Source organism: Linderina pennispora, assembly GCF_002104995.1.
Source record: "Linderina pennispora strain ATCC 12442 chromosome Unknown DL89scaffold_1, whole genome shotgun sequence".
Taxonomy (NCBI): Eukaryota; Fungi; Kickxellomycota; class Kickxellomycetes; order Kickxellales; family Kickxellaceae; genus Linderina; species Linderina pennispora.
Genome location: NW_024468249.1, coordinates 676754 through 696578, shown reverse-complemented (window position 1 = coordinate 696578; position 19825 = coordinate 676754). Strand labels below are relative to the sequence as shown.

General features: G+C 55.5%; 8 protein-coding genes across 8 annotated transcripts; 4 read left to right on the top strand and 4 right to left on the bottom strand.

Moving 5' to 3' along the window:
• The first annotated feature begins 2425 nt into the window (after positions 1-2425).
• On the top strand, positions 2426-3326 carry DL89DRAFT_263872 (NAD(P)-binding protein). Its single transcript, XM_040886007.1, has 4 exons — positions 2426-2607; positions 2630-2767; positions 2864-3066; positions 3113-3326. Exons 1-4 carry the CDS (start codon positions 2467-2469, stop codon positions 3261-3263), a joined length of 633 nt encoding a protein of 210 aa, XP_040747058.1. The 5' UTR covers positions 2426-2466; the 3' UTR covers positions 3264-3326.
• A 696-nt stretch (positions 3327-4022) lies between these two features.
• DL89DRAFT_4822 (uncharacterized protein) lies at positions 4023-4729 on the bottom strand. The gene is made up of 2 exons (XM_040891722.1): positions 4697-4729; positions 4023-4621 (listed from the first exon to the last, which is right to left on the bottom strand). Exon 2 carries the CDS (start codon positions 4549-4551, stop codon positions 4060-4062), a length of 492 nt encoding a protein of 163 aa, XP_040747057.1. The 5' UTR covers positions 4552-4621; positions 4697-4729; the 3' UTR covers positions 4023-4059.
• On the bottom strand, positions 4692-5636 carry DL89DRAFT_4825 (uncharacterized protein). The gene is made up of 2 exons (XM_040891723.1): positions 5536-5636; positions 4692-5457 (listed from the first exon to the last, which is right to left on the bottom strand). The coding sequence occupies exons 1-2, from the start codon at positions 5589-5591 to the stop codon at positions 4833-4835; spliced, it is 681 nt and encodes a 226-aa protein (XP_040747056.1). The 5' UTR covers positions 5592-5636; the 3' UTR covers positions 4692-4832.
• A 356-nt stretch (positions 5637-5992) lies between these two features.
• On the bottom strand, positions 5993-6412 carry DL89DRAFT_220301 (P-loop containing nucleoside triphosphate hydrolase protein; the record flags this gene model as incomplete). Its single annotated transcript, XM_040884445.1, has 1 exon — positions 5993-6412. A coding segment is annotated over one exon (420 nt), but the record flags the coding sequence as incomplete, so codon positions are not given.
• Positions 6413-6724: 312 nt separating this feature from the next.
• DL89DRAFT_263869 (ARM repeat-containing protein) lies at positions 6725-10635 on the bottom strand (the record flags this gene model as incomplete). The annotated part of the gene is made up of 8 exons (XM_040886006.1): positions 9199-10635; positions 8615-9152; positions 8007-8534; positions 7840-7984; positions 7327-7811; positions 7133-7273; positions 6895-7077; positions 6725-6863 (listed from the first exon to the last, which is right to left on the bottom strand). Coding segments are annotated over exons 1-8 (3430 nt in total), but the record flags the coding sequence as incomplete, so codon positions are not given.
• A 2420-nt stretch (positions 10636-13055) lies between these two features.
• On the top strand, positions 13056-14206 carry DL89DRAFT_263868 (P-loop containing nucleoside triphosphate hydrolase protein). Its single transcript, XM_040886005.1, has 2 exons — positions 13056-13406; positions 13468-14206. Exons 1-2 carry the CDS (start codon positions 13106-13108, stop codon positions 14106-14108), a joined length of 942 nt encoding a protein of 313 aa, XP_040747053.1. The 5' UTR covers positions 13056-13105; the 3' UTR covers positions 14109-14206.
• A 139-nt stretch (positions 14207-14345) lies between these two features.
• On the top strand, positions 14346-14738 carry DL89DRAFT_204887 (DUF1783-domain-containing protein; the record flags this gene model as incomplete). The annotated part of the gene is made up of 1 exon (XM_040884059.1): positions 14346-14738. A coding segment is annotated over one exon (393 nt), but the record flags the coding sequence as incomplete, so codon positions are not given.
• A 50-nt stretch (positions 14739-14788) lies between these two features.
• On the top strand, positions 14789-19575 carry DL89DRAFT_263866 (uncharacterized protein). The gene is made up of 3 exons (XM_040886004.1): positions 14789-15386; positions 15461-15516; positions 15634-19575. The coding sequence occupies exons 1-3, from the start codon at positions 14936-14938 to the stop codon at positions 19525-19527; spliced, it is 4401 nt and encodes a 1466-aa protein (XP_040747051.1). The 5' UTR covers positions 14789-14935; the 3' UTR covers positions 19528-19575.
• Positions 19576-19825: the final 250 nt, after the last annotated feature.

The following is a 19825-nucleotide window of genomic DNA, read 5'->3' as shown; positions in this document are numbered from 1 at the left end:
GCTCGCGTTTCCTGCAACCATCCTCCTCGTCTCTGCGCTTGGCATGGTGGCCAGTGGTGCCCAGTGCTCAGGCAACGAATCCATGTGCCCCAACGGTGTGGACGGCGTCTCTCCTACCTACCTCCAGTGCGACAGCTGGAGCGGAACCTTGGCAGACCCAGACCTGTACCGCTGGCCAGGTCTGCTATGCAAACCCGAAAGATCCGAAGGGCACCATGTGTGGCGCCCCTGGTGGCAGTGGAACTCCCAGCAACCCCCCTACTCCTCCTCGTCAGTGCTCAGGTAATGAGATGATGTGCCCTAACCATGCCGATGGTGTATCTAACATCTACCTCCAGTGCGACAACGAGAGCGGAACCTGGCAGACTAAGACCTGCACCACTGGCCAAGTCTGTTTCGCTAACCCGAAGGATCCCAAGGGCACCATGTGTGGTGTGCCAACTGGCAGTGGAGGCCAGAGTGCTACTCCGACTCCTAGCAGCACCCCCGCTCCTAGTAGCACCCCCGCACCTCCTCGTCCAGTGCTCTGGTGACGAGATGATGTGCCCTAACCATGCTGACGGCGTCTCTTCTACCTACCTTCCAGTGCGACCGCTGGAGTGGCACGTGGCAAGACCAAGACCTGCACTAGCTGGCCAGGTCTGCTACGCCAACCCAAGCGACCCCAAGGGCACTGTTTGTGGTGCTCCCAGCGGCAACCCTGGCAACGGTACCAACACCCCTCGTGAGTGCTCTGGCTGACGAGATGATGTGCCCTAACCATGCTGGACGGCGTCTCTTCTACCTACCTCCAGTGCGACCGCTGGAGCGGCAAGTGGCAGACCAAGACCTGCACTGCTGGCCAGGTTTGCTACGCCAACCCGGGCGATCCCAAGGGCGTTGTCTGCGGATTCCCTGGCAACGCTGTCAAGAGGGATAATGTCGCGGCAGGCAGCAAGGCAGGAGCCCCCAGTGCTCTGGCAACCAGTCGATGTGCCCTAACCATGCTGACGGTGTTTCGACCACCTACCTCCAGTGCGACAGCTGGAGCGGCACGTGGCAGACCCAATCCTGCACCAACGGTCCAGGTCTGCTACGCCAACCCGAAGAAGCCCAACACTACCATGTGCGGCGCACCCAACAATGGCAGCAACCCTGGTGCTGGAAAGTGCACTGGAAACACTGCCAAGTGCCTGGCTCCTGGCAAGACTGGTGATTTCGTGCAGTGCGAGAGCTGGAGTGGCCAGTTCATTAACCAGAGCTGCCCAGCTGGTCTCAAGTGCAACAGCAACAACGCTGGCACTGGTGTATACTGTGCCTAGGCCATATGGGAATGATTTCCTCTAAATACCCTTTACTATTTCCTGCTAGAAACCAGAATAAATTATCATAGTAGAAAACTTAAAAACATGTCAATGCAAATGTGATAATAACGTCTGTGATAGCATCCAGCAGGTGAATATCTAATGTCCAGCATAAAACAAAATCAATTCGTCTAGCGTACACGGGCTATATTGACAATTCTGACCCGGGTGCTAATTTGAAGGTTAATGAATACTAGTCAGTTGGTTACCTACACTGTCGATAACACTACAATGTCCATACAGATACAATCCTGATGATGGTATTGCTTCGCCATTGTAACATAGGCTTCAGCAGATATATTTGCTCCTAGAATATATATATATATATATATATATTTCTGGTTGTGACAATGGCAACAAATATTCTACAGGTATCTCATGGTGTTGCACGGTCGGTGATGGCCACCATGGTGATGCCATGAAAGTTATCCAGGTCGACCGACAGCGAGAGCAGCCCTCACACTGAACCAATGGAGATATCCAAGGGACCTGTGACCACTACAATCACAGCTTGTCCCTCTGGTTTCATTGATGAGGTCAGATCCTGTGCAGCAGCGAACTCTTCAAAAGTGGCCAGCGCGTGGTATTAGTAGCTTTCCATTTTCCTATCCTTTTTCTTTAGCTTTGAAATCAGTACACACCTTAAATCCCCTAGTAGCACAACAATAGCAACTATCATTTATTTACATATTCTGCTATTTTTGTATCCTTCGCCTCTTGTTTTTCAAGTATTAGCATATTCACGCCTCAATTCCACCAATATATTTTGCATATATTCTCAATACACATTCGCATATTGATCCCCATTTGCGCGTTCATTCCATTTGCAACATTCCATTGATAAGTTGGAAGGCCTGTGATAAAATATTCTTTGCTTGTCTCGTGCGAATCATGAGTGAACGATTCAGAAAAGCAGCACAATACACTGAATATTTTCACTATCGGCTATTTTCTGGAACTGCATTCGTTAACAGAAAAAGTAGCGAACCCAGTGCAGTGTATACTTGAACAAAACCGAAATATAAATACCACAAACGCTCATATCTCTGCAATAATATAGGCAAGGCAATCGGTTTCAAACCCTCAGGCCTATATCACACAAGCATAGCAAACATTTTCTTCAATGATTGACATTAGCGCACTCTTCTCTGTCAAGGACAGGTCATTTGTCATTACTGGTGGGGGCTCTGGCCTTGGCCGTATGATGGCTGAGGGTCTGGTTTCGGCAGGCGCCCGTGTCTACATAACCAGTCGCAATGAAGAGGTACTCAAAGAAACCGCTGCAGTCTTTGACTGCTGATGGGCCTGGAACATGCAGCTATATTGCATGTAATATTACTGATGCCAAGCAGGTACATGCACTTAGCCAGAAAGTTTCAGATCTCGAACCAAACGGCTTGCATGCATTAATCAATAACTCTGGAGTCATTCATTATGCAGATTTTGAAAACCATTCCCGATGAAGGAGTTTCAAAATATTCTCAAGATCAACCTTTTCAGCCCGTTTTTGCTCGCCAAAGCTTTTTCTGCCGTTGCTAAAGAGAGCAGCTACGAAAGAGCGCCCTACGCGCATTGTGAATATTGCTAGCATTGCTGGGCATGTGGCCCCAAACCTAGCTATTCCAGGATATGCTGCTTCCAAGGCTGCACTGGTTCATATGACAAAGGATATGGCGCAGAAGTTCGCTGAATACAACATTAATGTTAACTCAATCTCTCCAGGGTTTTTTGACTCGAAGCTTATGAGGACAGTTGTTCCGGATGAGGAGCTTGGCAGAACTTTTGAAAACAATTCCGATGCATAAGCTTGGATCGCCAGGTGACATGGCTGGAACTATTCTATTCCTCTCATCAGATGCCAGCGCGTTCTTAACAGGCTCTGATATTGTGGTTGATGGCGGGTACATTATCAAGGCATAGCATGGATCGGTGTAGCTTGGACCCAAGGTTTAGTGTTCACATTGTTGGTCCGGATTAGGAAGGGAATAAAAGTAGTTTTAACATGAGAATCATTGGAATAGATGTGTATTTCATACAACCACTGCTTCTCTAGATATATTGCACATCTAGCGATTTACAATCGCCAATAGCTTTTCCCATTTAACTGCCATACACAAGAATATGTGCAATTACAGAAGCAGGCGTGTTGATATCAGTGCTAAACTATGCTCTGGTGCCAATAATGGCAACTGATTTGTGATAAGGTACAATGAAATACATTTTACAAGATTCAGTTAAGATGATCCCCCTTCGCAGCATATTAATATATGTGGTGTCAAGTGCCTTTCTTCTGTCAGCACTCATCATAACCCTACAAAATATACTTAAATAATACGGTGCGTGCCTAAAACGACCTTGGTCAAATGTCAGGGAAGAGGAAACTAGGTAGCGTGTTCTCCAAGTGATGGATTATAAACGTGCTGATAAAACCAAAATTAAGCGTTCACAAAAATATATTGGAAAAACCAGGAGGAATCCCCTGCTGCTAGGAGCCAGTCAGGGGTATTTAAGCAAGCGCCGTGTGCGCATACTGAGCCCTCATCTAAGCTGCGTACGGTCCTGGATAAAGCTGTGCCACTCTCAGTGAGTAATCCGCCTTGGGTGAGTCGGAACCACCCTAGCGGCATGACAGATATGGCATAGGCTCGCTTGGGCGCATATTTCTTTCTGAAGACTCACTCGATGAACTCCTCGCCGACATAGAGTACAGGCAGTGTCATAGTTTCACACAAGTACTAGACAAGTTACCAGAAGGAATTAGAATATGCATCTGCTTTTCGTTCACAATAGCAAAGTCATCGCTGATGGCCGATGTCAGCATGTTCGTATTCTGGCGAAGCAACTTCACCGCGTGCCATTCGTTTCCGGTTGCATTATTGACAACTACACCGTTGTGTGCTTGTGTAAATGGAGATACAAACACGCCCATATAGTTGTTAACAAAGCGCACGCCGATTATATAATTGACATGTGCGCCTGAGAAACACGATCCCGCTTCAGGAACGACCGTGTCTGACTGTATAACTTCAAACGAACTCGTGTCGATGAATAGCCTGGCAGCCATCTGCTCAGCATGGACAACTAGGCAGGCTATGTGTCCGGTTCCTGGAACTCCCTTGAAACCGACACCACGGAAGCTGCGAAAAATTGTGTTGGCGAAGATACTGGGGATACAAGTGGCACAAAATCTGGCGGTTGGGAATATCATAAATGATGATGCTTCCGTCGGTCAGCAGAGCTGCCAGGTGCCTCTTTGAAATGAACTTGACAATGCGCATCTAGGACAACGAGAGAACTGTCAGTGTGCATAGCAGCCTGTGGGTTGTGTACGGTGCATGGTTTCCTCTACTTGCCTTAGTTTCGTTGCGCAGAATGGCCACTGTTTTTACCTGGGTGTTTGCTAGATCCATCGCCACATCCAGCGGGTATGAATAGACCGTCGCCACATTCGCACCGCTATCCAATACAACAAACTGGTCAGCCAATATGTCAATGCCCCTGATTGTGCTGTTTGTCCGGCGAATCGACAGCATGCACTTTTTGTCTTCTGGCGAGAATACCAGGTATATGGCGCAAAAGAGTAGAACAAATAACCAGCCCCGACTCTGCGCATATCGCCAGGCGAAGAGCAGTGGATGGGGTTGCGAAACAGGACGGCCCACCGATACTATCCTCATTCCACCGCCCACACTCGGAGCATCTCTCCACTACATACAGCAGCCCACCTGCCGCTGCACGCCACTGCTCCGGGCATCGATACGTCAGCACCCTGGAGGCACCTGCACTTTCCCTCCTCCATGCCAAGTCGCGCCGATTCAGCCAATGAAAGATGGCCGACGTATCGTGCATGAGTGACGGCGGTGGGTGGCTGTCAGCCATGTGCCGCTTGACAGCTTGGTGTAGAACTCTGTTTGAGTGAACAAGGTTGTACCAGCCGCGAGAAACCTGGGTGCAGGTGCGCATATCCGCAAGGTCCAGGTATGAGAGCGTGTGGGTGGATATCACTTCGGGTATGCTTAGTAGTATGTCGAATTTCTCTCCCGAGGACCTAAGCAGCAGTTTCTTAGCCTTGGCGGTCTCGTACAGCGACAGCGACCCAAGTATATCTCTTAAACTACAAAGCATATATATCTCATAAGCGCCAATTTGCAGAAGTGATGTCTGCAGCACCAGCAGGGTCAGGAGCACTTGCCATTCAAGTCTGTCGACCTGCGACAGATGAGCGAACCGAGACGCCAACTCATGCATGGCTGGGACAAGCAAGTGGGAAAGAATATGTGCTAATCAGGATGAATGTTGTGTGGCAAAAGATGATACATTAGATAATTGATTCTACGAATACAAGAAAATCAGGAATGAAACGAGTACAATGGGAGCTGGCATGCTAAGTCATACACAGCAATCGCCGAAGCATGCACCCGACCGATACCCTCCGTCTCTGCTGGCGCGCGTTCTCCCAGTCCTCCTCGACATCCAGGCTCTGGAGCCTTATCGGGTCTCCGTGTTTTGACAGCCTCGGCTCCGCAGCATTCATTTGCGGCATGCTTCTGCTGAACCAAACGTCATAGCACATTTTGGTCAGCATCCTGAACGCCGAAGCGACATTCCTGCCTGTCTTTGCACTGACATCAATCCACTCCACGTCCTGGTTACCCAGGTAGACACGCACAAAAGTCCATCGCCTCCTTTTCTCCAACCTCGCTGCTGCAGTCGCTTTTGTTTTGCACCAGCAGGACAGGCACTGGGCGCGCCTGGCTGCTGACCACGCGGTTCACCAGCGCCGCGTGCCGCTCGAGCGCGTAGAGTGAGGAGGCATTGCTGGCGTCGTATACTAGGGCGATGCCGTCGGCGTCCATGCAGAGCGAGGTGGCTACGGTGAGATCGCGTGCGCTGCCGTCGGTGTCCCAGAGCTGGACGGCGGTGAGCGTGGAGTCGAGGGATACGTAGGTGGCGATAAAGTCGGGGGTGGTTGTGCGCGTGTATGACTGCGAGAAGGTGTTGTAGAGAAAGTGGCTGCGCAGCGAGCTTTTGCCGGAGCCAGCGTCGCCAAGCAGGACTATTTTAAATACTTTTGTCCATTGCGATGAAGACTGGGAATAAAAAATTTGCAGAGCAGAGGAAGGTCTGTTTACTGGATTTTCCTGCCTGCTGCCAACTCCAGCGCGCCTCCTGTTCTTGAACTCTTGGCAGATGCGATGTCACACTCCATTGCCAGACCACACAGAACGTGACCACCTCTCCCCATCCCCGGCGGTATTGGGCGCAGCCTCAGCATTCGCACTACTGCATTCATCGTTGAACACTGAAAAGGACTACAGGAAGTGGTCAGGAATCGTCGTCTGCAGCTTGTGCCCCTGAGGCGCGCCAGGCAGTGCCGGTACGCCTTCTGCCGCCATTGCGCCTAGACGGTGCCTTGGCCACAAAGGTCGCGCCTGGCACACCTGCTGGCTGCGGCGCCGCAGCACTGGTCGCTCTGGCCCTGCGTGCAGCCTGCTCGCGCATGCCTTGCATCCTCTGCTCCTCCAGGATCGCGCTGCTCGTAGTTGAGCACAATCTTCTTCAGGTTCTGCTTCTCGCGCATCGTCGCCTGCTCGTGAATCCGCAGGTTGCGTGCAATCGCCGACTCGACAGGGATGTCGACTGCGCGGACAACCGGCCGCTGCTTCTTGCCAGTCAGCAGCGCAAAGCGGATGGCATTGTCGGCTGGCTCGCCCTCGTCCGAGTCGTCGCTGTTCTGGCGCAAGGTCGCTGGTGGTGGTCTTGCCGAGCAGATGCATGGGGATGCCCACGTCCAGCTTGCCAGTCCGCTCGTTGGTGCGCTGGTCAGACGAGTCGACCATGAGCCGCATGAATTCATGTTCCAAACGATCCTCCTCTTCCTTCTCCAGCAGCCGCTTCAGATCCTCCATCTGCCGCCGTGCTTCCTCCATCTCAGGCCTCCTCGTCGGCCTCGGTGCGCTGATGAACCGGCCCATCGATATACTCGCTGTCGCTGTCGCTGATCGCTGGCGCCCAGGTCCTCGTCCTCTTCTTCCTCTTCCTCCTCTTCCTCCTCGTAGGCTGCAGCGGCAGCCTGGTCGTTGGCACTCTGTGTCTGCGGTGCCTGCACCTCGCTATTGGTACGCATCGACTTGGTTTGAACCAGCGCCTCCATGGCCTGCGCAGCCTCCTCCCACGTCGCGAATCGCTGCACCTTGCGGAGTCCTGCCTCAAACGTCTGATCGACTGTGTATCCAATGTCGATCGGTAACGGCTGCTGCTTGGCTAGAATGTACATCTGGAAATAAACCGAGAACTCCTCAATCGCGCGCTGTGCTTCTGCGCCCTTGATGAAGTTGCGCGTGGCAATTAGCAGCGTGCAAATGAGACGGATCCGGAAGTGGTCGTCAAAAGCGTCGATTTCGCAGCTTCGCCCAGGCACCGGGTGCGGCTCGTGGTGCCCATAGCGTGTCAGCATATACAGCGATGCTGAGCAGCATCTTGTCATCAATCAGACGGCACAGGAACATTTGGCCTACGTACCGAATCTCAGCGATCCGTCGCTGGTTGTGCACAAAGAGATTGCGCTCCAACCCCACCTTGATGTTCTCCAAGACCGTGTCAACGATCGTGACACGGAGCCACGGATGATAGACGTGCAGCTCCACGAGCAACTAGCACTACCAGTGGCATCTGTGCGTGATTCACCTTCCAGATCTTGGTGAAGCAGTTCACTAGTGCCAGCTTCACGCGCTGCGGGTCCTGGTCAGAGGTGTCGTTCCACGGCAGCCTGCGCAGTCGCTTGGCCACATCAGCCAAGGTGCCTGTCGACAGGTCCTCGTAGATCAACTTGCGGATGTACCGCTCATACGGTGTGCGGAACTTGCTCACCACCATTCCCTGCGTGTCTCCTGGCTGGCACAGACGGCACGCATTGTCAATGAGCAGGCTGATGCGATCGTCGAGATCCAGCACCCTACGTTTGCGCCTTAGAATGTCCAGGATGTTCTCAATGCGGCCTGCAGTCTCGACCTGCGCCAGCAGGAACCGTCCGCAGTTATCGAGCAGCGAGCAAAGCACCTCAATATTCAGCGCATTGAACTGCTCGAGCAGCGACTTGCCACACCGAAACGCCACGTGCAGCGGCGCAACCTTGAATTTTGTTAGCTCAGCAATGTACCGCACGTTCTTGAGCCGCAAGTCCAGCAGATCCTTTGATTTTTTGGCGCAGCAGCCAGCGGAATTCCTGTGCCAGCTCCTCGACCACGCCATCGCCGATTTCGGGGAAGTACGGGCTGCAGGGTAGCCATGATCCGTGCATAGTAGGGGATCAAGAACAGCTGCTTCCGTGGAACGTCGGCCAGCGCACGAATCAGCCTTACCCGGTTCCCCTTGCTGTTGACGTAGCAAAAGTTCACGGCCATCTGGTCGACGCGCTCCTTGCTGGTCATTGTTGGCAGCTGAGATAGCAGCTCATGGAACTTCACTGGCACAAATGAATGGACCGTGTCGCCGCTTGACCCGGATTTTTGCACCACTGTCAGCCCATCCTTGGCATCATCTACACCTTCAGCAGGGCTGCTCTCCTTGGGCTCCTTTTCAGCGACAGGTGCAGCAATCTCTGAATCGGATTTAGCATCCTGTCCGTCGCCAGCACCACCACGCTGGCGCTGCTCCAGGAACTGCTGGTACTCGATCATGCTCGCTGCGTTGGCCGCCTCGTCAACGCCTGCGTCATCATCGCCGTCCTCGGCACCTGCCTGCAAATCAACCTTAATGTCCTCCTCGTTGAGGTCGTCCATCTTGGTGTCAGAGGCAGCAGCTGGCTTCCTCCTTGGCAGGTGCTTCGTCCCCGTCAGGCTCCCCTGCGTCAAACTCTGTCGGCTGGTTCTTCTTCTTCTTCTGAGTCGCGAGCAGCGTGGGCGGCAGCTGTGACTGCAGGTCTAGCACAACCTCATAGAATAGGCGCTCCTCATCGTCGTCCCAGACCTTGGACCTCCACTTGCGCGCAGGTGTCGCAGGTGCATCGAAGCTGATTCCAAGCTGGTCATCGTCATCCGCCTTGTCCTCTAGGTGCGGCGGCTCACGGGCTAGCGACTCGCACAGCAGCCGCACGCTCTCGGCAAGCCTGTCAAACGACTTTTCGTGCCGCTCCAGCTTCTCCTTGACCTCCGTGTGCACAACGCCCTTCGTGAACAGGCGCTCCTCGGCCTTGCGGCGCATCTTAACAAGGTTCTTGTGCATGCTAGTGACGTGCTCGACAGCAGTGTCGCAGTACTCTTGCAAAATAGACTTGACGCGCTTGCACATGTCCTCGGTGACGACGTGTTCGCTGGTGTCGTTCTGCATTCCAGCAAGATTGACCACGCTGGCTGCAGTGTCCAGTGAATCGCCCTCAGCCAAAGCAAAGTCGCTGCGGAACGCCTTCGCCACAGACGCAGCCAGGACACAGCTCAGATGGTGCTCCTTGTCGCTCAAAAACAGATTCTGCAAAACGCCCGCAAACACGCTGTATCCAGGCTGCTTCACCAGATCACGCACCTTGCCTGCTACTTTGCTACCGCTTGCCGCGCCAGCAAACGACAGCAAAAACGCCTCCACCCTGTCAATTCCCTCGACGCCGTCAGGAATTGCGTCAATGCCCCACAGCAGGCCGCTCAGAAACATCTCGCCGACAATCCTCAGCAGGGCCCTTTGCTTTGCCTGCCGCGCCTGCTCTTCCTTCTCCCGCTGCTCGCTAGTCATCTGCGCTAGCGCTGTGACCTTGGGTGCCTGTAGATGCTTTAGGATCTGCACAATCAGCGGCACAGTAAACGTAGCCGGGAAGCGCGTGTGCAGGGCCGAGATCACATCAATGGCGGCGTTTACGTCACTCGCCTGCTTGCATTTGAGCAGACCTTCGGCGGCCGCAGGCACAATCTCGCTGACGTACTTGTCAAGACGCAGCAGCTTTACTTCGCGCAGTAGCTGCGGTGCGTTGTCCTGGCCCATCGACGCCTTGCACTTTTTGATGAAGCCGGTGTTCTTCTTCAGGTTGGCATCCAAGGCCCTTGTGTCGAGGCGCGCATTCCTGTCTAGCCACGAGTCGATGTTGGCCCGCTGCAGCGTCTGTTGGCGCTGGCGTCGTTTTTGTATGGATTCGTCCATAGGCTGTTGTTTATCTCAGGGAATTCGAAGGGTGAAAACTGAAATAATTGAAGCTTGTGTCTGTCGAATCAGTAGGGCATCTCCAAACAGGCGCTTAATTTCGAAAAATAGGACAAATTGGGCGCGAATAAATAAATACTTTTAGTCTGAAGCTGAGAGAGAGAGAGAAAGGAAAAGCGGTGCTGGACAGGTTTCTCTTTTCGAAGCACGCATTCTTTTTGACTCTTTGGGAGTCTACCAGCGGCCCGATTCTGCACTCTATCCCCATGGTGGCTACATAGCGTGTATACAGATGTTTTACGGGCTTATGTATTGTTTTTGATAGCTAAAGGTTACAGTTGTAGGGGATTCATGCAGCAAAGTATCCAGCCTTGCTCTGCTTCAGCGACTGGAAGTACTGGCGACGGAATGCATATCGCCGCGCAGTTCCCAATGCGTGGGCAATGATGCCAACCCCCAGGATTGCACTAACCAGGTACAGGCCTGTGAGCGGCGCAGCCAGCTGCGTGCCCAGCGGGTTCGTCTCGACATCATAGTTCGGGTCGCCCTTGATGTACTTTAGCGGCGGCAGGTACGTCTCCGACGTGTTGTTTGTCTCCTGAGCGGCCTTGGGCTGATCGTTGCTATTGGGGGTCTCAGTGCTGCTGTCTCCTTAGCTGTTGCCGTTGCAGTCTCGTCCTTCGATGTCTTTGACGCCTTTGCGGTCTCTGGCGTTGCCTTGGTCTCCTCAGCGGTCGTCTTCAGATCCACCAGTGAGCCGACGCGCGGCAGTGTTTCCCATGGGCCAAACGCCGCCTTTGGTACCTCCGCCAGATTGACGCCCTGGTTGACGGTGTAGTCCGAACCCTTCTGCCATTATATACCCGCGGCTCTGCGATGTCGGCACTGTCTGCGGCACCAGAATGATCGCTTCAGGCACTGCCAGCCGCATCACCGTGTTCTCGAGGTCCATCTTGCCGCTTGTCTGCCCTGTGAAGTCCAGCTCGTCAAAGGGGCTGCTGCTCGTCATCACGGCCCACGTCGAGTGGTCGTATCTGCCGAGCTGCCAGCCAGGCGTGATGTTGGTGATGTTGGTGTTGGCATTCTCTGCGTACCGTACCAAGAGCGACCACCGTGTGCTGCTATCGTACATGCTCGTTGCGCTCGCCTGCATGGTCACGCCGAATCGCGCCTTTTCGACGTCTATCCAGCGGATGTTGTACGTGAATTTGATACCCAGCGGGTTGATTGTTGTGCTGGCAGCCTGCGCAGTAACCATAGCCACAGAGCTGAGCAGTGCTGCCAGCAGTGATATTGTGCGGAACCAGCGCGCAAATGTATCCATGTTTGGTCGTTAAGAATGAGAGCGATGAAAAAAGGAAAAGAGCGAAAATAGATGAGAAGAGCAGAAGACGGTCCGCGTTGCTGCTGGCGTTGTTTCTCTGAAACTCAATAGCAGGAGGGGAAGACTGGGCTGGCCGGAATGCAGATTAAGTCACGGCCGGTTTGGTTATATTTAGCAACAGGATGCTTTGTCAAATGGCAATACGCCCGGAGCGGCTAGAAAGAAGGCTCCAAGTCCGCACCTTTTTTCAGCGCAGAAAATAAACCAGCTCAGAAAATAAACCAGCTCAGATGAGAGTTAGAAAAGCCAGTCCTGCTTAGCTGCCAATTGTGCGACACCTGGTTTCTAAGAGGCGCTGCACAGTCTGGTAAGGTTGTGGTCCTATTTTTAACAATGGGACCGAGGTCTATCGCTTTGTGAAGTATGCCACACGGAGGGACCGAGTTGCTGAAAAGTAAAGATAAAAATAGTAAGGACTGAGGCACTGAGGGAAAGAAAAGTGACCAGCACAGAAAATTAGGTGGTTAGAGATGCGAGGAGTGAGTGAAAAGGGGGAGGGAGCGCCAGGTTCCTTTGTTTTATAGAAGTGAAAATGCCTGGACGCCAGTTCCAAGTATTGTCAATTTTATAGGCGCAGAAAACGAGGGAGGGGAGAGGATGAAGAGAGAGAGCGTGGCCGCCGAATCAGCCGGCTGCGATTTTAATACTGGTTGGCCATCCAAACAATGAAGGCTCTGGGCGGCCGTGAATGGCAGTTCGGGGATCCTTTTTTGAGTGGGCGTTCAGTTGATCATCGCTGTCCACGCATTCTCACTCGCGGCCACACCGGCCCGGCCGTTCCAGAAAGCAGACAAGGTTGAGGCCTGCTCAGTAGTATTCCGGACACCGCCTTGACCCTATGCGCCTGTGCATGGGGTTTACGGGCGGGGGAAGCCATGCCGCATGTTTGCTCCACAAGAACTGCATGCAGGATGGAGCGCGCTCTGCGCATCCCTGAATCCTGCTTGCGCATGTTTGGGATCCAAAGCGGGCGGTGTAACATCTGCGTTGATGGATCCCCTTCCTTACCAAGACACGCACATCCCCGTCCCCGCTGGGCGACTCCATGCACGGGGCGGACCGCATGCACATGCCATCTGACATGGATCGACGGTTTTGCCCGAGGTGATCTGATCGGCAGCCACATTCGGTATTAGATCAGGAATATCTGGAAAAGTTATGCGCAGGGCTGTGCTTCTGGCATGGCAATCGGCATCTCTCTCCTCCCTGGCCCTCTCTCTGCAGTCTCCAAACACAAGCAAACAAGCAAACAATGGCGTCAATTCGCAATCGACCATTGATCTCCATGCTGCGCACAGTCGTCAGACCGCCAGCCACCTGCCGCCACTATAGCACTGAGAAGCGGCACAGCAGGCCAGTGTTCACAACCACGGCTGATTCGCTGAAGGAGGCAGTCAGAGTGGGCAAGAGCGAGGAGCTGTCCAACAGGCAGCTGTTCTCGCGGCTGCAGCCTGACGCAAAAACGCTGGACGCACTGGACATGCTGCAGCTGGGCACAGAGAAGCGCGGGCGGTTCGAGCGGCGCAAGTGGTTTCCGGTACAGCGAGCCAGAGGTGAAGCTGCCACACATCAGCTTCTTTGCCGGGGCGCTCACGCCCGAGTCGTTCCCTGCAGAGACGCTGCCAGAGATCGGGTTTGTAGGGCGCTCGAATGTGGGCAAATCGACGCTGGTGAATACGCTGTGCGGGTCGTCGGCGGCGCGTGTCTCGGAGCGGCCCGGGCTGACGCAGCAGATCAACTTTTACACGGCCGACAATGACTTCCATTTGGTCGATATGCCGGGGTACGGGTTCGCGTACGTCAAGGAGGAGCAGAAGCAGGCGTGGGTGCCGCTGATCGAAAAGTATGTGCGCGAGCGCAAGCGTCTGAAGCGGGTTATGCTGCTTCTGGATGCCCGGCATGGCATCAAGGCGAACGACCAGGAGTTCATGGAGCTGCTGGACCGCACTGGCACAAAGTACCAGGTGGTGATGACAAAGTGCGATCTGGTGAGCCGCATTGATCTGGCGAAGCGGCACCTGCTGGTGGCCCAGGAGACACAGAAATCGAGGAACTGCATCCCGCGGGTGCTGATGGTCAGCGCCAAACACGAGCGCGGCCTGAACGACCTGCGCAAGGAGATCCTGCATACGTGCGGGCTGGGCAAAAAGTACCTGGCTATGCACAAGAAGAAGGAGGTTATTGCCAAAGCAGAGTACATGGAGCAGCTGGCCATCTTCAAGGAAACCTCGCGGCCGAAAAAGCGCCGCCAGTAGCGAAGCAGGGCCCTAATCAAGCGATCGAGCCTGTTCGCCATTTTCTCTCACTCAATAGCACTTTTGTTGAATTTCATAATGCACAGCACACTAAGAACGCTTCAATTGGCACGAATCTCGCGGACGCTGGCAGCAGCTGGGCGGCAAGGACTGAAGAGCCCCTCTGCCCGCCTGTACTCAACCAAGGCACCGGCGCATTCGTGGGCCGAGGCGAATGCAAAGAACCCGGCGTTCGCGGTGGAGCGGGAGCTGCCGGAGCCCAAGAGCCGCAAGAAGGAGATCTCGATCTTTGTGGCCGTGGCCGCCGTAACGTGGGGCCTGGGCACGATTATTGCCTTCAACTACCAGCGCATGACCAGCACGCCCGTGACAGCAGCGCTCTTCACGGCCCGCCACAACGACGAGATCCGCGAGGTGTTTGGCACGCAGCTCAACTTCACGTCGGCGTTCCCATGGATCAGTGGCGACATCAGCCATCTGAAGGGCTTTGTGGACGTCGAGTTCAACGTGGTCGGCAGCAAAGGCGTCAAGGGCCATCTGGTGCTACGGTCGCGGCGCATTGGCAAGCAGAACGGCGAGTGGGAGACGCAGGAGTTTTATGTGCGCGCGCCCGATGGCCGCGTTGTTGACTGCCTGTAATCTGGCCAGACTTTGGGAAACCCTTCTCTCCCCATCGTTTTTTCTTTTCTTTGAAAAAAATACAAATATTCGAGCTTTTGTTTTTTCAAGCCGATAAGACCTTTATGTATTCTCCGGACTCTTGTGCTCTCCAGGCCCCTGCATCCCCTTCCTTCTAGCTTGTATTGATAACTACTTTGAGCAAAAGAATGGCACACCGTGAGTCGACAGACAAGCGGCCAGCTAACAGCGTGTCCTCGTCGGCGTCAACGACGGACCCGCACCTCAGCCGAATAGGCACGCCGCGGCAATACTCTGCCATTAACGCCATTCCGCCGCCGCAACCACACGCCAAGGGCACGCCAACCCCTGCTGCGTCGCTCGAGAGCCAGGGTGCCCTGCAGCCATTGACTGGAACGAGCAGCACGCCGCGGTCGCTCGAGCAGGTGTCGCGGCCGGCCAGCCGATTGAGCCACGCACCGTTTACCTATTCAGGCGTGTTTGGGCAGAACACATGGGATGAGGCCGCAAAGCAGAGAGAGGAGGGCAGCAGCAGTAGCAGCGAGGAGGAGGAGGAGAGCGAGAGCGACGGCGAGTCCTACGAGGGTCTGGCAGTCGAGGACATTAACGAGACGTATGACCAGGATCTGCCCGAATACGGTATGTGCCAAAGCTGCATACGTGCACCTCGGAATCCCTGTCTTTCAGCAGCTAAGCAATGCAATCCCGTGTAGTGCACAACCCAGATCCGTTCACGCAGAGCATTTTTCTCGAGGAGGAAGGAGTCACGGTAAGTCTTCTATTTCCTCTCTTTGACGTGGGCCAGCCAGATCTGCTGCGGCAACAGCGGGCGGCTGGAGAATCTGGTGATCAATGCCGCTAACCAGGGCATCATTTTTGAAGGTAGATACACCTGCGCGGCATGTCCAGCAGCGTGCTGGCTGGGTGGGCGTACACAGTCCTCGGCATTCTGTCGTGCGGCGTGATTCCGCTGCTGTGCCGATGGGTCCCCAAATGGAAGATCGCGTGGACAATGCAGCCTGCCCGCCTCGCTGACGCCGAGACTGTTGTGGTTACCGACGAGTTTGGCGCCATTGCCAGCGTGCCCGTGCAGCGGCGGTTCTATGGCGGATCGCTCGAGTCCATATTTGGCTCGCTGACCCGCAAGGGGCCGCTGCAGGACCACAACGACGACATTGTGAACAGCCTGGCCATGTTCTCGCACATGTACTACCGGTTCGTGTACCACCCGTATTTGGAGAAGTTCCTGCCGAACGCGTGCTGGATGGACTCGCAGTGGACCCGCGCGCCGGTCAGCATCCGCGCAGGGCTCACATATGACGTGCGCGACCTGCGCAGCACGATTTTCGGCGACAACAGCATTGACATTGAGGAGAAGTCGACGGTCAGGCTGCTGTTCGACGAGGTGCTGAACCCGTTCTACATGTTCCAGGCCGGAAGCGTGGTGCTGTGGTGCTTCGACAACTACTACTACTACGCGACGTGCATCCTGATCATCTCCATCTCGGGCATCCTCGAGACGCTGGTCGAGACCAAGCGCAACACGCGCAAGATCAAGGAGATGGCACACTTTTCGTGCCCCGTACGCATTCTGCGCGACGGCATCTGGCGCGACGGTATTGCCGAAGATCTGCTGCCTGGCGACGTCTTCGAGGTTGCTTCCAACATGTACACGCTGCCATGCGACGCGGTGCTGCTCGAAGGCGACTGCATTGTCAACGAGAGCATGCTGACCGGCGAGAGCGTTCCTGTGGCCAAAACTCCGGTGGTGCCGGCGGTGTTTGGCAAGATGCGGCTGGCCAGCTCGACTTTTGGAGCGGATATCGCCAAGCACGTGCTGTTTTCCGGGACCAAGCTTGTGCGCGTCAAGAAGACGGCCGTCGGGCTCGGCGGCGACCGGTGGCTCAGTCTCGAGCCGCAGCGCACCGGGATGCCCGCCCGTGCCACGGCCATGGTCCTGCGCACAGGCTTCAACACGACCAAGGGCGCATTAGTCCGGTCGATCCTGTTCCCCAGGCCAAACAAGTTCAAGTTCTACGAGGACTCGTTCCGCTTCATCGGCGTGCTGGCCGCCATCGCCGTGATCGGATTCTTGGCCAGCATCAGCAACTTTCTGCGTCTGGGCCTGACTGCCCACATCATCACCGTGCGCGCACTCGATCTGATCACCGTAGTTGTGCCGCCTGCCCTGCCTGCCACCATGTCGATCGGCGTCAGCTTCGCCCTGGCGCGCCTGCGCAAGCAGAGCATTTTCTGCATCAGCCCAACCCGCATCAACGTGTGCGGCAAGGTCAATGTCATGTGCTTTGACAAGACCGGCACGCTGACTGAGGAGGGCCTGGATGTGCTGGGCGTCAGGTCCGTCAACTACGACTCGTGCACATTTGGCGCAATGCAAGAAGACCCGGCATCGCTGCCAACTGGGCCCATGGCTGCACCCAGCGCCCCGAGCTCGGCATTCAGCAGCATGGACAACCGGTATGCAGGCGGTCTGGCTGGTCTGGGCAGAAGCGCATCGGTCTCGGCGCCGCGCCGCGCGGTGGACCCGTCGAAGCTCAGCGTCCTGCATGCCCTGGCGACATGCCACGCCGTCAAGGTCATCGACGGCCAACTGGTCGGCGACCCGCTGGACGTCAAGATGTTTGAGTCAACTGGCTGGATCATCGAGGAAGGCGACGAGCAGAGCAGCCAGGAGCCGCCCACCGGAGAGCAGCTGGCAGGCGGCTCGCTGAAAGTGGCCGGCCCGGTGCCCACGGTCGTGCGGCCGCCGCAGGCCAGCCGGTTCACCCTGGACCATGCACCGCAGAGCGTCTACGAGCTGGGCATCATCCGCACCTTTGATTTTTCAGCCGCGCTGCGTCGCCAGAGCGTGGTGGCCAAGCGCCTAGGCGCCAAGTACAACGAGGTCTATGTGAAGGGCGCGCCTGAGGCTATCCGCGAGCTGTGCTTCCCCGACACTGTGCCGCAGAGCTTTGACAAGATCCTGCTCGAATACACCAACCACGGGTACCGCGTTATTGCGCTGGCTGGCAAGCCGCTGAAGATGTCGTGGCCCAAGCTGCAGCGGCTCAAGCGCGACTCGGTCGAGCAGGACCTGGTGTTCCTGGGCTTCCTGGTGTTTGAGAACAAGCTCAAGGACACGACGGCGCCGGTGCTCCGCGAGCTGCAGCAGGCGCGTATCCGCCAGATCATGTGTACTGGCGACAACGTGCTGACTGCCATCAGCGTTGGCAGGGAGTGCGGCATGGTGCCTGAGGGCATGCGTGTCTATGTGCCACAGCTGGTGCGTCCCTGCCAAGCCCTGGCAGCCACCAGCGACGACCCGCAGGACCTGGATTCCCTGGCTGCGCGCGCACTGGTTGTGTGGGTCGCGACTGACGACGACAAGTACATTCTGGACCCCTACACGCTCGAGCCACGCGTCGCCACATCCCCTGTCAATGAGGAGCTGCTGGAGGACTCGGCGGAGACCATGGAGGAGATGCGCGAGCAGATGCGCCAGTACTACGACTGGCTGCACAACTACACTGATACAGACCTGCGCCTGACAACCACTGGTGACTACTGCGTAGCCGTCACTGGCGAGGTCTTCCGATACATGATGGACGAGTCGCCGATGGCCACCGTCGACCGCATGCTGATGCGCGGCGCCATCTACGCGCGCATGTCGCCCGACGAGAAAGCGGAGCTGGTAGAGAAGCTGCAGGGGCTGGGCTACTGCGCTGGGTTCTGCGGCGACGGCGCCAATGACTGCGGGGCGCTGCGTGCTGCCGATGTCGGCCTGTCGCTCAGCGAGGCGGAGGCGAGCGTTGCCGCGCCGTTCACGTCGCAGTCCACCGATATCAGGTGTGTGCTGGAGGTGATCCGCGAGGGCCGTGCGGCTCTGGTGACATCCTTCTCGTGCTTCAAGTACATGGCCCTGTACAGCATCATCCAGTTCACATCCGTCAGCCTGCTGTACGAGTTTGGCGGCGGGCTCGGCGACTTCCAGTTCCTCTACATTGACCTGTTCATCATTGTGCCGCTGGCGGTCTTCATGGGCCGCACGCCGGCCTACCACAAGATCATGCCGAAGCGGCCCACAGCTAACCTGATGAGCAAGCGCGTGCTGACGTCGCTGTTTGGCCAGATCGTCGTCAACTCGGGCATCCAGTTCATTGTCTACCGTGCGGTCAAGCAGTCGCCCGGATACACGCCGCCCGTGCGCACCGACCCGACCGACCTGGACTCGCTGCTGATCATGAGCTACGAGAACACCGCCTTGTTCCTGATCTCTTGCTTCCAGTACATCCTGGTCGCCTGTGTGTTCAGCATCGGCCCGCCGTTCCGCCAGAGCAACCTGAGGAACCACGGCTTTGTCATCACTGCCGCTGTACTGGTGCTGTTCACAGTCCTTGTCACGCTCTGGCCGACCGACTGGATCAACGGTGTGTTCGAGCTCATCGATGTCAGCACCGGGTTCCGCCGCACTGTTCTTGTCTGGGCAGCAATCAACTTTGCCGCCAGCCAGATCGGCGAATCGTACGCGTTCCCGTGGATTGCCCCGACCATGGCCAAGGTCACGCGCATTGCCAGATATCTAGCCCGCAGCGCAATGTGCCGCACGAATCCGTACCAGAGAGTCTCAGGGGGCGCCAGGGGTAATGCCGATCCGGGCAAGGATATTGACGATTTAGAGGATGGTCGTGCCCCGGTCACCTGGGAGGAGATTGCCCGCAAGACCGATATCAAGCCCTACAAGCGTGTGATGCGTGAGATGGCCATCCCGCTCTGGTACTAGCTTTGAGTTATTCTACATGTACAACCATTCCAAAATTTCATTATTTTCTCTGCAGCCTTTGGGGGCCTACATTTCTTACCAAGCCGCTTGTGTGTTGGCGAACGAAAAAAAAATTTTTTTTTCTCGCCGGGATGCTCCGTTCTTATGAAAAAAAGATGTTGGATCGTCCCCGGACACGGCGACAAGAGAATGAAAAACAAATTTGCGCCGTCCGAAAAGTGGGGACACCCGCTGCACGCCTGCCGTGGCTCCAACCTGCTTATGCTGCACGCTGGCTATAAAAGACACTGCATGTGAT